Source organism: Malus sylvestris, chromosome 6 (genome assembly GCF_916048215.2).
Source record: "Malus sylvestris chromosome 6, drMalSylv7.2, whole genome shotgun sequence".
Classification (NCBI taxonomy): Eukaryota; Viridiplantae; Streptophyta; class Magnoliopsida; order Rosales; family Rosaceae; genus Malus; species Malus sylvestris.
Window position 1 is genome coordinate 2,884,144 of NC_062265.1, and position 14,400 is coordinate 2,898,543.

At 37.3% G+C, this 14,400-nt stretch overlaps 2 protein-coding genes across 11 annotated transcripts in view; both read right to left on the reverse strand.

Annotated features, from left to right (window-relative positions):
• LOC126627445 (uncharacterized) overlaps window positions 1-14,400 on the reverse strand; it is a 97,672-nt gene that overhangs the window by 12,981 nt on the left and 70,291 nt on the right. Inside the window, exon 2 of one of the 7 annotated variants that reach the window (XM_050296999.1) lies at window positions 5,441-5,839. The exons of 5 other annotated variants lie outside the window; for them this stretch is intronic. In XM_050296999.1, coding sequence (XP_050152956.1) covers window positions 5,441-5,816 — 376 coding nt within the window. In that variant the 5' untranslated portion in view covers window positions 5,817-5,839. Of the gene's footprint in view, window positions 1-5,440; window positions 5,840-9,946; window positions 10,346-14,400 lie in introns of all 7 variants that reach the window. One more of the 7 variants, XM_050296997.1, reaches the window with a different exon arrangement.
• The window catches only part of LOC126627446 (uncharacterized), a 30,514-nt gene that overhangs the window by 8,480 nt on the left and 7,634 nt on the right, over window positions 1-14,400 (reverse strand). For 2 of the 4 annotated variants that reach the window (XM_050297006.1, XM_050297004.1), the window contains exon 2: window positions 701-1,337. The exons of the other annotated variants lie outside the window; for them this stretch is intronic. In XM_050297006.1, coding sequence (XP_050152963.1) covers window positions 833-1,294 — 462 coding nt within the window. In that variant the 5' untranslated portion in view covers window positions 1,295-1,337 and the 3' untranslated portion in view covers window positions 701-832. Of the gene's footprint in view, window positions 1-700; window positions 1,338-14,400 lie in introns of those variants that run through there. 4 annotated transcript variants of the gene reach the window in all.

Here is a 14,400-nt window from a genome sequence, read left to right on the forward strand (position 1 = left end):
CTAATGGGACTTGTATTCGTTGGAGGAGAAGGATTCTTCCCTCGCTTATTACTATAAATAAAGGCACTGGTTAGGGGGAATAACACATCCTCTACACAGCCCGACAACCACATCTCTCACTCCTCTCTGCCGTGCCCCCTTTCTCCCCTGTCAGATTAAAATAAGCCTCAACACTTCCAAAATTGTAAAATGAGATGTAAATTTCATTTTCGCATCTCAAAGTAGAATCTCTCCAGTGTAAATGCCCTTGTGTCTCGTATTAGAGATGCTATTAGAAAATTATCGTAACTTGAAATTGCCTTTGAAATATTCTTGATCGAGTTAGTTATTAATGATGTATGACCATTTTGTTTGATTTGGAAAGAAAAAGTTATGGACAACTTTACGGAAACTATGGACACATTTATGAAAGTTTTATATTTTCATATTCACAAAGTTTTCTCAAGCCTGTCATATTTTTTGGTTTCAGATGGCATGAAAATAGATTATACCCCTAAGTATATGCAAGGTATCACCCTACACCCCATCGTATTTCGCAAGAAACACAACTTTTATTGAACACAATACTGCACATGGGACATAACCACAGCTGATGCGATCTGTGTTTGTTGGTTTAATACACACGATTCAATGAAACTAAAATACTTAAAGAAAAAGAGAAAAAAAAAAACGAAAAACTTGTGATGAAAATTAATGCTACTTTCGTAGGGAACTCGATTGCATTTAGAGCATGCAACAAGCCTTTTAAACCCATAGGTGACCCGTATGGGACGAGTGAAGTCTCGTGAGGGTTTCCAGAGACGTTACCCACAAACATCACGTGGTAATTAGATCAACGAGGGCCAACGGCAGTAAGGAGATCCGCTACTCCGTTGACGTCAGGGTTGGCATCCTTTGCACAGAGGACAGCGTCTACACCTAGCACATAGGTTGGCGTTACATAGAGCTTGCTCTGCACATGGCGAAATCGAAAGACCACTTGTGTGGGGGTAGTTGGTCCGACATTCTCAGACTCGAATAAAGTGCAATTTTCATCGGTAATGGTTTCGTTTGGTGCATCAGCGGTGGCCACGATCTTAAATGGCGGTCCAGTTTGACCCGGCGCCCTTACGAAGTATTTGCCGTTTCCATTGTACTTGACATGCACGTCTCCAGGTTTTTGTCCATTCTCCGTTGCGAAAATTGGGGTAGATTCCTGTCCAGTGAATCGCAGAACCCCGTCTGCTCCGCAGCACAAGTAACGGTGGTTGCTGTTAGATTTCAATGCAAAAGGGTTTGGTAGGATTGCTGTCATGTTGAATGGGATGATAACGCTCACTTGTCTACTTTTTTTTTTCCTTCTCTTTCTCGTGTGATTTACTTGCTCCATAGGTTCTAACCTGCTACCCTATTTATAATACGGATAAGCCCATACCATCTTTGTCTATTCACATTATTTGTTCACACTAATGGTTTCGTAAATAAGGTGTTTTTATTTTTATTTATTTTTGGATTATGGGAGTGTAGGTACTGTTCATAGTCATTAACTAATATTTCTCACTGTTTTTGCTTTCAGCAAAATAATACAATTCTCAGTAGTTCTAAGTCTTTAATTAATACAGAAGATCCTATTGTTATAAAAGATAACTAACTAAAAAAATTATTTTTTTGTCATTGCATGTGCAGTTAGTAATAACCCGTTACTTCTGATAGACTTAAATAGGTTTCGGTGGCAATTGGTTTCTTTAACTAGAATAATTTATTTCCGAGTCAAAGTGGAAGAACCACATCAAATTGCGAAACAACTCTCTCCTCATCAAAGCAGCTTGAGCTTTCTACACTTACACCATTTTCAACGCGCAGCCCAGCAAGTGAGGGGAATTTGTGGAGCAAAAAATAATCCCAAAAATCATGGACGCAACCCATGGACTTTTTCTCAATAAATACGAGATTGCCCTCTTTAAATGGGAAGACATACTCCCACGCACACCTTAGCATCCCTGGAAGTTCAAGCCGCGAACTAAAACTACTGAAAGCTCCCAGCTCTTGTCATGGAAAAATCAAGGGCATTAAAGACTAGATTAAATAATAAATCTTATCTTTAATACCATCCCAATTGAAGACAACTATATCAAGTAAGGAATCTCGGTCACAATCAGAGTTCTTTAACGAGGTATATATTTATTCGCGATTTTTTCAACAACTGAGTTGTTTAATTTGCTGAAGTCATTGAACTGACGCCAGATTGATTTAATAGCTGATCTCATTGCACGGCTTTAACTACTGTGGGGACAATTTCTGCAGGTAACCGAAATACACAATGTGGATGGAAAATGAACTCTTAAGCTCATACCATATTTCCCTATTCACATTCTGTGTGCTCGCATATGGTTTCGTAAATAAGGTCTTTTTATTTTTTATTTTTTGGATTATTGGAGTGTAGTCACTGTTCTGAGTCTTTAACTAATATTTCTCACTGTTTTTTCTTTCAAAAAAATAATATAATCTCAGTAGGTCTTAGTCTTTAATTAATACAGAAGAGTCCTATTGTTATTAAAGATAACTAATTAAAAAATTAATTTTTGTGATTGCATCTATAATTTTTAATAACCCTCTACTTATGGTTTCGTGAATAAGCTGTTGTTATTATTTATTTTTTGGACTATTGGAGTGTAGTTACAGTTCTGAGTCTTTAACTAATATTTCTCACTGTTTTTTCATTCAACAAAATAATACAATTCTCAGTAGTTCGAAGTCTTTAATTAATACAGAAGAGTCCTATTGTTCTTAAAGATAACTAATTAAAAAATTAATTTTTGTGATTGCATCTATAATTTGTAATAACCCTCTACTTATGGTAGACTTAAATAGGTTTTGGGGGCAACTGGCCCTCTTGAATACTAAATCTTATCTTATCTTTAATACAAGATTAAATAGTAAATATGATTTTTAATACCATCCCAGTTGAAGACAACCATATCTAAGTGCGATAGGCAAGCTTTATTGTACTTAGCTAAATGCACTAGATCCTACACCTCCTTCGCTGTTGATCTTTTGGCAAGATACAGTAATGCATCGACACACAGATACTGGACTCGGGTTAAGGACATCTTTCATTACCTTAAGGGTACTATGGATCTAGGCCTGTTCTATTCCTACGGATCCTCGAGTGATGTCGCACTCCCTTATCTTGAGTTGATTCTCGCCTTGTTAGTTATGCCGATGTAGGATACTTGTCTGATCCTCAATAGTTGCGCACTTAAACAGGTTCTGTATATATACCGTTGAGGCACTACAATATCTTAGAGATCAACTAAACAGACCTTAGTTGCCACTTCGTCTCACCATGGTGAAATTCTTGCCTTACACGAAGCTACTCGGGAATGTTTTTGGCTGAGAATAGTTGTGGGCCATATTCGAAGCTCCTGCGATCTTTACCCTGTCGTTGAAGTGCCAACGACGATCTATGAAGATAACGCAACATGTATTGAATAGCTTAAGTAGGGTTACATCAAAGGAGACAACGCCAAGCACATTGTGCAGAAATTCTTCTTCTGAAATCAACAGCAAAAACATCCGAAGATTAAAGTCACGCAAATTCATTCACAAGACAAATCACTACCGAAGGCGACGTTTCAAAAGATTGTTCAAGGAATAGGTATGTGTAAACTTTCTGAGTTGTAACATTGTTAGTTCTCTTTGGAATTATGTCGAACTCAGGGGGTGTAACCTGAAGTATACTTGCTTGATCTTAGGGCTGGTTTGGTATTGTTGTGTTTTGGGTATTGTTGTGTTTTGAAAAAAAAGCAGCTTCTGTTGTGCAGTGAGAATAAGCGACTGTGAAATAAAGCTGTAGAGTATTTGGTAAACATTTTTGTAAAAATGTTTGTGAAAAAAAAAATAGCAGTATTATAGTGTTTGGTAAACTTTTATGTAAAACAGATGTGAAAAAGCCGGTTTTTCAAAGCTGGGTTTTGCAGCTCCTTGTTTTTCGCTTTTTTCACCAAAAACTGTGAAAAAAAACTGAAGCTGACTGTTTACCAAACACAAAAAAGCTCCCAGTTTTTTTTTATACCAGCTTTTTTTTTTATCACCTCAGTCCCAGAATGCACCTTAATGTAGTCTTTTTCCTAAGATTAGGATCATTATCCCCACTGCGTTTTTGCTATCAACCAGGTTTTGACGAGGCACCCACCTTCAGTTGATCATATCCCAGATGACATATCGAAGACATTTCATTTGACTTTGCATTACTCACGCATTTGTCCTTTGACTATGGGTTTGTCCCTACCTAGCTTTTACCATAGCCATTGGGTTTTTTTTTTTTTTTTTTTTTTTTTAAGACTTAGTTCCACATGCAAGTTCCTACTTTACTTTGTGACTAGCGTGTTCTCAGAATCAGTGCCGACGAGTCGACTTCCTCTACTCTACATGATCCCGAATCTACTAGAGTATTTAAACACCCAAGGGGAAGTGTTATAAACCATGTATGTAAGTTAGATTGTGTAAATCCTAGATTTGATTTGATACTAGTTATTCTTCTCTAATGGGACTTGTATTCGTTGGAGGAGAATGATTCTTCCCTCGCTTATTACTATAAATAAAGGCACTGGTTAGGGGAAATAACACATTCTCTACACAACCCTACAACCACATCTCTCTCTCCTCTCTGCCGTGCCCCATTTCTCCCCTGTCAGATTAAAATAAGCCTCAACACTTCGAAAATTGTAAATTGAGATGTAAATTTCATTTTCGCATCTCAAAGTAGCATCTCTCCAGTGTAAATGCCCTTGTGTCTCGTATTAGAGATGCTATTAGAAAATTATCGTAACTTGAAATTGCCTTCGAAAGATTCTTGACCGAGTTAGTTATTAATGATGTATGACCATTTTGTTTGATTTGGAAAGAAAAAGTTATGGACAACTTTACGGAAACTATGGACACATTTACGAAAGTTTTATATTTTCATATTCACAAAGTTTTCTCAAGCCTGTCATATTTTTTGGTTTAAGATGGCATGAAAATAGATTATAGCCCTAAGTATATGCAAGGTATCACCCTACACCCCATCGTATTTCGCAAGAAACACAACTTTTATTAAACACAATACTGCACATGGGACATAACCACAGCTGATGCGATCTGTGTTTGTTGGTTTAATACACACGATTCAATGAAACTAAAATACTTAAAGAAAAAGGGGAAAAAACAAACGAAAAACTTGTGATGAAAATTAATGCCACTTTCGTAGGGAACTCGATTGCATTTAGAGCATGCAACAAGCCTTTTAAACCCATAGGTGACCCGTATGGGACGAGTGAAGTCTCGTGAGGGTTTCCAGAGACGTTACCCACAAACATCACGTGATAATTTGATCAACGAGGCCCAACGGCAGTAAGGAGAGCCGCTACTCCATTGACGTCAGGGTTGGCATCCTTTGCACAGAGGACAGCGTCTACACCTTGCACATAGGTTGGCGTTACATAGAGCTTGCTCTGCACATGGCGAAATCGAAAGACCACTTGTGTGGGGGTAGTTGGTCCGACATTCTCAGACTCGAACAAAGTGCAATTTTCATCGGTAACAGTTTCGTTTGGTGCATCAGCGGTGGCCACGATCTTAAATGGCGGTCCAGTTTGACCCGGCGCCCTTACGAAGTATTTGCCGTTTCCATTGTACTTGACATGCACGTCTCCAGGTTTTTGTCCATTCTCCGTTGCGAAAATTGGGGTAGATTCCTGTCCTGTGAATCGGAGAACCCCGTCTGCTCCGCAGCACAAGTAACGGTGGTTGCTGTTAGATTTCAATGCAAAAGGGTTTGGTAGGATTGCTGTCATGTTGAATGGGATGATAACGCTCACTTGTCTACTTTTTTTTTTCCTTCTCTTTCTCGTGTGATTTACTTGCTCCATAGGTTCTAACCTGCTACCCTATTTATAATACGGATACGCCCATACCATCTTTGTCTATTCACATTATTTGTTCACACTAATGGTTTCGTAAAGAAGGTGTTTTTATTTTTATTTATTTTTGGATTATGGGAGTGTAGGTACTGTTCATAGTCATTAACTAATATTTCTCACTGTTTTTGCTTTCAGCAAAATAATACAATTATCAGTAGTTCTAAGTCTTTAATTAATACAGAAGAGTCCTATTGTTATTAAAGATAACTAACTAAAAAAATTATTTTTTTGTCATCGCATGTGCAGTTAGTAATAACCCGTTACTTATGCTAGACTTAAATAGGTTTCGGTGGCAATTGGTTTCTTTAACTAGAATAATTTATTTCCAAGTCAAAGTGGAAGAACCACATCAAATTGCGAAACAACTCTCTCCTCATCTAAGCAGCTTGAGCTTTCTACACTTACTCCATTTGCAACGCGCAGCCCAGCAAGTGAGGGGAATTTGTGGAGCAAAAAATAATCCCAAAAATCAAGGACGCAACCCATGGACTTTTTCTCAATAAATACGAGATTGCCCTCTTTAAATGGGAAGACATACGCCCACGCACACCTTAGCATCCCTGGAAGTTCAAGCAGCGAACTAAGACAACTGAAAGCTCCCAGCTCTTGTCAAGGAAAAATCAAGGGCATTAAAGACTAGATTAAATAATAAATCTTATCTTTAATACCATCCCAATTGAAGACAACTATATCAAGTAAGGAATCTCGGTCACAATCAGAGTTGTTTAACGAGGTATATATTTATTCGCGATTTTTTCAACAACTGAGTTGTTTAATTTGCTGAAGTCATTGAACTGACGCCAGATTGATTTACTAGCTGATCTCATTGCACGGCTTTAACTACTGTGGGGACAATTTCTGCAGGTAACCGAAATACACAATGTGGATGGAAAATGAACTCTTAAGCCCAGACCATATTTCCCTATTCACATTCGGTGTTCACGCATATGGTTTCGTAAATAAGGTCTTTTTATTTTTTATTTTTTGGATTATTTGAGTGTAGTCACTGTTCTGAGTCTTTAACTAATATTTCTCACTGTTTTTTCTTTCAAAAAAATAATATAATCTCAGTAGGTCTTAGTCTTTAATTAATACAGAAGAGTCCTATTGTTATTAAAGATAACTAATTAAAAAATTAATTTTTGTGATTGCGTCTATAATTTTTAATAACCCTCTACTTATGGTTTCGTGAATAAGCTGTTTTTATTTTTTTATTTTTTGGATTATTGGAGTGTAGTCACGGTTCTGAGTCTTTAACTAATATTTCTCACTTTTTTTTCATTCAACAAAATAATAAAATTCTCAGTAGTTCGAAGTCTTTAATTAATACAGAAGAGTCCTATTGTTATTAAAGATAACTAATTAAAAAATTAATTTTTGTGATTGCATCTATAATTTGTAATAACCCTCTACTTGTGGTAGACTTAAATAGGTTTTGGGGGCAACTGGCCCTCTTGAATACTAAATCTTATCTTATCATTAATACAAGATTAAATACTAAATCTGATCTTTAATACCATCCCAATTGAAGACAACCATATCTAAGTGCGATAGTCAAGCTTTATTGTACTTAGCTAAATGCACTAGATCCTACACCTCCTTCGCTGTTGATCTTTCGGCAAGATATAGTAATGCATCGACACACAGATACTGGACTCGGGTTAAGGACATCTTTTGTTACCTTAAGGGTACTATGGATCTGGGCCTTCTCTATTCCTACGGATCCTCGAGTGATGTCGCACTCCCTTATCTTGAGTTGATACTCGCCTTGTTAGTTATGCCGATGTAGGATACTTGTCTGATCCGCAATAGTTGCGCTCTTAAACAGGTTATGTATTTACCGTTGAGGCACTACAATATCTTAGAGATCAACAAAACAGACCTTAGTTGCCACTTCGTCTCACCATGGTGAAATTCTCGCCTTACACGAAGCTACTCGGGAAAGTTTTTGGTTGAGAATAGTTGTGGGCCATATTCGAAGCTCCTACGATCTTTACCCTGTCGTTGAAGTGCCAACGACGATCTATGAAGATAAAGCAACATGTATTGAACAGCTTAAGTAAGATTACATCAAAGGAGACAACGCCAAGCACATTGCGCAGAAATTCTTCTTCTTAAATCAACAGCAAAAACATCCGAAGATTAAAGTCACGCAAATTCATTCACAAGATAAATCACTACCGAAGGCGACGTTTCAAAAGCTTGTTCAAGGAATAGGTATGTGTAAACTTTCGGAGTTGTAACATTGTTAGTTCTCTTTGGAATTATGTCGAACTCAGGGGGTGTAACCTGAAGTACACTTGCTTGATCTTAGGGCTGGTTTGGTATTGTTGTGCTTTGAAAAAAAAGCTGCTTCTGTTGTGCTGGGAGAATAAGCGACTGTGAAATAAAGCTGTAGAGTATTTGGTAAACGTTTTTGTAAAAATGTTTGTGAAAAAAAAAATAGCAGTATTATAGTGTTTGGTAAACTTTTATGTAAAACAAATGTGAAAAAAAGCCGGTTTTTGAAAGCTGGGTTTTGCAGCTCCTTGTTTTTCGTTTTTTTCACCCAAAACTGTGAAAAAAAGCTGAAGCTGAATGTTTACCAAACACAAAAAAAGCTCCAAGCTTTTTTTCATACCAGCTTTTTTTTTTAATCACCTCAGTCCCAAAATGCACCTTAATGTAGTCTTTTTCCTATGATTAGGAGCATTATTCCCACTGCGTTTTTGCTATCTAACCAGGTTTTGACGAGGCACCCACCTTGAGTTCATCATATCCCAGATGACATCTCGAAGACATTTCATTTGACTTTGCATTACTCATGCATTTCTCCTTTGACTATGGGTTTGTCCCTACCTAGCTTTTACCATAGCCATTGGGTTTTTTTTTTTTTTTTTTTTGAGACTTAGTTCCACATGCAAGTTCCTACTTTACTTTGTGACTAGCGTGTTCTCAGAATCAGTGCCGACGAGTCGACTTCCTCTACTCTACATGATCCCGAATCTAATAGAGTATTTAAACACCCAAGGGGAAGTGTTATAAACCATGTATGTAAGTTAGATTGTGTAAATCCTAGATTTGATTTGATACTAGTTATTCTTCTCTAATGAGACTTGTATTCGTTGGAGGAGAAGGATTCTTCCCTCACTTATTACTATAAATAAAGGCACTGGTTAGGGGGAATAACACATCCTCTACACAACCCTACAACCACATCTCTCTCTCCTCTCTGCCGTGCCCCATTTCTCCCTTGTCAGATTAAAATAAGCCTCAAGACTTCGAAAATTGTAAATTGAGATGTAAATTTCATTTTCGCATCTCAAAGTAGCATCTCTCCAGTGTAAATGCCCTTGTGTCTCGTATTAGAGATGCTATTAGAAAATTATCGTAACTTGAAATTGCCTTCGAAAGATTCTTGACCGAGTTAGTTATTAATGATGTATGACCATTTTGTTTGATTTGGAAAGAAAAAGTTATGGACAACTTTACGGAAACTATGGACACATTTACGAAAGTTTTATATTTTCATATTCACAAAGTTTTCTCAAGCCTGTCATATTTTTTGGTTTCAGATGGCATGAAAATAGATTATAGCCCTAAGTATATGCAAGGTATCACCCTACACCCCATCGTATTTCGCAAGAAACACAACTTTTATTGAACACAATACTGCACATGGGACATAACCACAGCTGATGCGATCTGTGTTTGTTGGTTTAATACACACGATTCAATGAAACTAAAATACTTAAAGATAAAGGGGAAAAAAAAAAACGAAAAACTTGTGATGAAAATTAATGCCACTTTCGTAGGGAACTCGATTGCATTTAGAGCATGCAACAAGCCTTTTAAACCCATAGGTGACCCGTATGGGACGAGTGAAGTCTCGTGAGGGTTTCCAGAGACGTTACCCACAAACATCACGTGGTAATTTGATCAACGAGGCCCAACGGCAGTAAGGAGATCCGCTACTCCATTGACGTCAGGGTTGGCATCCTTTGCACAGAGGACAGCGTCTACACCTTGCACATAGGTTGGCGTTACATAGAGCTTGCTCTGCACATGGCGAAATCGAAAGACCACTTGTGTGGGGGTAGTTGGTCCGACATTCTCAGACTCGAACAAAGTGCAATTTTCATCGGTAACGGTTTCGTTTGGTGCATCAGCGGTGGCCACGATCTTAAATGGCGGTCCAGTTTGACCCGGCGCCCTTACGAAGTATTTGCCGTTTCCATTGTACTTGACATGCACGTCTCCAGGTTTTTGTCCATTCTCCGTTGCGAAAATTGGGGTAGATTCCTGTCCTGTGAATCGGAGAACCCCGTCTGCTCCGCAGCACAAGTAACGGTGGTTGCTGTTAGATTTCAATGCAAAAGGGTTTGGTAGGATTGCTGTCATGTTGAATGGGATGATAACGCTCACTTGTCTACTTTTTTTTTTCCTTTTCTTTCTCGTGTGATTTACTTGCTCCATAGGTTCTAACCTGCTACCCTATTTATAATACGGATAAGCCCATACCATCTTTGTCTATTCACATTATTTGTTCACACTAATGGTTTCGTAAATAAGGTGTTTTTATTTTTATTTATTTTTGGATTATGGGAGTGTAGGTACTGTTCATAGTCATTAACTAATATTTCTCACTGTTTTTGCTTTCTGCAAAATAATACAATTCTCAGTAGTTCTAAGTCTTTAATTAATACAGAAGAGTCCTATTGTTATTAAAGATAACTAACTAAAAAAATTATTTTTTTGTCATTGCATGTGCAGTTAGTAATAACCCGTTACTTATGCTAGACTTAAATAGGTTTCGGTGGCAATTGGTTTCTTTAACTAGAATAATTTATTTCCGAGTCAAAGTGGAAGAACCACATCAAATTGCGAAACAACTCTCTCCTCATCTAAGCAGCTTGAGCTTTCTACACTTACTCCATTTGCAACGCGCAGCCCAGCAAGTGAGGGGAATTTGTGGAGCAAAAAATAATCCCAAAAATCAAGGACCCAACCCATGGACTTTTTCTCAATAAATACGAGATTGCCCTCTTTAAATGGGAAGACATACGCCCACGCACACCTTAGCATCCCTGGAAGTTCAAGCAGCGAACTAAGACTACTGAAAGCTCCCAGCTCTTGTCATGGAAAAATCAAGGGCATTAAAGACTAGATTAAATAATAAATCTTATCTTTAATACCATCCCAATTGAAGACAACTGTATCAAGTACGGAATCTCGGTCACAATCAGAGTTGTTTAACGAGGTATATATTTATTCGCGATTTTTTCAACAACTGAGTTGTTTAATTTGCTGAAGTCATTGAACTGACGCCAGATTGATTTACTAGCTGATCTCATTGCACGGCTTTAACTACTGTGGGGACAATTTCTGCAGGTAACCGAAATACACAATGTGGATGGAAAATGAACTCTTAAGGCCAGACCATATTTCCCTATTCACATTCTGTGTTCACGCATATGGTTTCGTAAATAAGGTCTTTTTATTTTTTATTTTTTGGATTATTGGAGTGTAGTCACTGTTCTGAGTCTTTAACTAATATTTCTCACTGTTTTTTCTTTGAAAAAAATAGTATAATCTCAGTACGTCTTAGTCTTTAATTAATACAGAAGAGTCCTATTGTTATTAAAGATAACTAATTAAAAAATTAATTTTTGTGATTGCATCTATAATTTTTAATAACCCTCTACTTATGGTTTCGTGAATAAGCTGTTTTTATTTTTTTTTATTTTTTGGATTATTGGAGTGTAGTCACGGTTCTGAGTCTTTAACTAATATTTCTCACTTTTTTTTCATTCAACAAAATAATACAATTCTCAGTAGTTCGAAGTCTTTAATTAATACAGAAGAGTCCTATTGTTATTAAAGATAACTAATTAAAAAATTAATTTTTGTGATTGCATCTATAATTTGTAATAACCCCTACTTGTGGTAGACTTAAATAGGTTTTGGGGGCAACTGGCCCTCTTCAATACTAAATCATATCTTATCATCAATACAAGATTAAATACTAAATCTGATCTGTAATACCATCCCAATTGAAGACAACCATATCTAAGTGCGATAGTCAAGCTTTATTGTACTTAGCTAAATGCACTAGATCTTACACCTCCTTCGCTGTTGATCTTTCGGCAAGATATAGTAATGCATCGACACACAGATACCGGACTCGGGTTAAGGACATCTTTCGTTACCTTAAGGGTACTATGGATCTGGGCCTGTTCTATTCCTACGGATCCTCGAGTGATGTCGCACTCCCTTATCTTGAGTTGATTCTCGCCTTGTTAGTTATGCCGATGTAGGATACTTGTCTGATCCGCAATAGTTGCGCTCTTAAACAGGTTATGTATTTACCGTTAAGGCACTACAATATCTTAGAGATCAACTAAACAGACCTTAGTTGCCACTTCGTCCCACCATGGTGAAATTCTCGCCTTACACGAAGCTACTCGGGAATGTTTTTGGCTGAGAATAGTTGTGGGCCATATTCGAAGCTCCTACGATCTTTACCCTGTCGTTGAAGTGCCAACGACGATCTATGAAGATAAAGCAACATGTATTGAACAACTTAAGTAGGGTTACATCAAAGGAGATAACGCCAAGCACATTGCGTAGAAATTCTTCTTCTTAAATCAACAGCAAAAACATCTGAAGATTAAAGTCACGCAAATTCATTCACAAGATAAATCACTACCGAAGGCGACGTTTCAAAAGCTTGTTCAAGGAATAGGTATGTGTAAACTTTCGGAGTTGTAACATTGTTAGTTCTCTTTGGAATTATGTTGAACTCAGGGGGTGTAACCTGAAGTATACTTGCTTGATCTTAGGGCTGGTTTGGTATTGTTGTGCTTTGAAAAAAAAGCTGCTTCTGTTGTGCTGTGAGAATAAGCGACTGTGAAATAAAGCTGTAGAGTATTTGGTAAACGTTTTTGTAAAAATGTTTGTGAAAAAAAAAATAGCAGTATTATAGTGTTTGGTAAACTTTTATGTAAAACAGATGTGAAAAAAAGCCGGTTTTTGAAAGCTGGGTTTTGCAGCTCCTTGTTTTTCGTTTTTTTCACCCAAAACTTCGAAAAAAAACTGAAGCTGAATGTTTACCAAACACAAAAAAAGCTCCAAGCTTTTTTTCATACCAGCTTTTTTTTTTAATCACCTCAGTCCCAAAATGCACCTTAATGTAGTCTTTTTCCTATGATTAGGAGGATTATTCCCACTGCGTTTTTGCTATCTAACCAGGTTTTGACGAGGCACCCACCTTGAGTTGATCATATCCCAGATGACATCTCGAAGACATTTCATTTGACTTTGCATTACTCACGCATTTCTCCTTTGACTATGGGTTTGTCCCTACTTAGCTTTTACCATAGCCATTGGGTTTTTTTTTTTTTTTTTTTTTTTTTTTTTTTTTTTTTTGAGACTTAGTTCCACATGCAAGTTCCTACTTTACTTTGTGACTAGCGTGTTCTCAGAATCAGTGCCGACGAGTCGACTTCCTCTACTCTACATGATCCCGAATCTAATAGAGTATTTAAACACCCAAGGGGAAGTGTTATAAACCATGTATGTAAGTTAGATTGTGTAAATCCTAGATTTGATTTGATACTAGTTATTCTTCTCTAATGAGACTTGTATTCGTTGGAGGAGAAGGATTCTTCCCTCACTTATTACTATAAATAAAGGCACTGGTTAGGGGGAATAACACATCCTCTACACAACCCTAAAACCACATCTCTCTCACCTCTCTGCCGTGCCCCCTTTCTCCCCTGTCAGATTAAAATAAGCCTCAACACTTCGAAAATTGTAAATTGAGATGTAAATTTCATTTTCGCATCTCAAAGTAGCATCTCTCCAGTGTAAATGCCCTTGTGTCTCGTACTAGAGATGCTATTAGAAAATTATCGTAACTTGAAATTGCCTTCGAAAGATTCTTGACCGAGTTAGTTATTAATGCTGTATGACCATTTTGTTTGATTTGGAAAGAAAAAGTTATGGACAACTTTACGGAAACTATGGACACATTTACGAAAGTTTTATATTTTCATATTCACAAAGTTTTCTCAAGCCTGTCATATTTTTTGGTTTAAGATGGCATGAAAATAGATTATAGCCCTAAGTATATGCAAGGTATCACCCTACACCCCATCGTATTTCGCAAGAAACAAAACTTTTATTGAACACAATACTGCACATGGGACATAACCACAGCTGATGCGATCTGTGTTTGTTGGTTTAATACACACGATTCAATGAAACTAAAATACTTAAAGAAAAAGGGGAAAAAAAAAACGAAAAACTTGTGATGAAAATTAATGCCACTTTCGTAGGGAACTCGATTGCATTTAGAGCATGCAACAAGCCTTTTAAACCCATAGGTGACCCGTATGGGACGAGTGAAGTCTCGTGAGGGTTTCCAGAGACGTTACCCACAAACATCACGTGGTAATTTGATCAACGAGGCCCAACG